The sequence below is a fragment of the Seriola lalandi genome, unplaced genomic scaffold, assembly GCF_002814215.2.
Source record: "Seriola lalandi dorsalis isolate HSWRI2012SDOR001 ecotype SW California unplaced genomic scaffold, Sedor1 jcf7180002054708, whole genome shotgun sequence".
Taxonomy (NCBI): Eukaryota; Metazoa; Chordata; class Actinopteri; order Carangiformes; family Carangidae; genus Seriola; species Seriola lalandi.
The window spans coordinates 6392-7481 of NW_019525261.1; the positions used below are offsets into that span (position 1 = coordinate 6392).

Sequence of the window (1090 nt, forward strand, 5' to 3'; positions counted from 1 at the left end):
AGGAGGTGAAGAGGCGGAGGTGAAGAGGCGGAGGTGAAGAGGAGGAGGTGAAGAGGAGGAGGTGAAGAGGAGGAGGTGAAGAGGCGGACCTTGAGCTCGTCGAAACGCAGCGTGAAGTGCAGGATGTGGGCGAACTGACGAGCCAGAGCCTGTTTCTGCTCCAGATGTTGAGTGGGAGTGGAGCCGGAGCTGGTGAGGACGTCCAGGAGACACTGCAGACTGGACTCTGAGAGACCGGTGAGATTATTATGAAGCAACCGACCCACAATTCATTCATTCATTCATTCATTCATTCATATGCTTTAAAATGTCACGATCTGGTTCTACATAATGTATAAAGCAGTGGTTCCCCAGCTGTGGGCCGGGGCCGGGGCGTTGCAAGTGGGCCGACAAACCATTTTCAAAACAGAACAATTTTGGTGAAACGATGTAAAAAAACTAAAATATAATGTTTTTGAATGATTTGAAAATAAAGTCTTTAAAAACATGAAATGTTTGCTGATCTGTGATCAGAGGTTCTTTCAATCAGAGGAATAAGTTGTGATAATGAAATAAGAATGTGTGGTTCATCAACGCAGCAGTGAAAGTCTCTCCTCGTCCCGCTTCATGTTCACATCTGTTCCGTCGTAGTTTGATCTCGGAGGTGAAACTCGCCCTGAAGTGAGCGAGTTGTTGTTTCATGTGACGTTGTGCAGAGACGGGAGCCGTTTATATAATCCACGTCCAGTCAGAGCTGCTCTGTCTGCAGCTGATATATTTATCTTTATTTCTTATGTAAATATAAATTAACAGAATTAAAACGTAATATAAAAAGCTAAAATATAAAGTTTGTCCTGATGGTGGCGCTAGAGGAGGAGAGATCCAGACTCACAGCTGTGAATTCATCATTTCCTGTGACACGGACTTTTTGTCTAAAGTGTAAACGTGTGTGAAAAGAAGCGGCGTGCTGCGTTCAGGTTCTTACCGAGCTTCTGGGAAAACTCATAGAAGGTTTTGAGTTTAATGACCAGAGGGACGACAGCTGACCAGGCCTTCTCCTGAACGCCCTCCACACCAGGACTCTGGATGGCCTGAACACACACACACACAC

The 1090-nt window shown here is 45.6% G+C and overlaps 1 protein-coding gene across 1 annotated transcript in view; it reads right to left on the reverse strand.

Moving 5' to 3' along the window:
* LOC111668148 (CYFIP-related Rac1 interactor B-like) overlaps nt 1-1090 on the reverse strand; it is a 5706-nt gene that overhangs the window by 2554 nt on the left and 2062 nt on the right. The window contains exons 3-4 of the mRNA XM_023424107.2: nt 965-1070; nt 90-226 (exon numbers count right to left, since the gene is read on the reverse strand). Coding sequence (XP_023279875.1) covers nt 90-226; nt 965-1070 — 243 coding nt within the window. The remainder of the gene's footprint in view (nt 1-89; nt 227-964; nt 1071-1090) is intronic.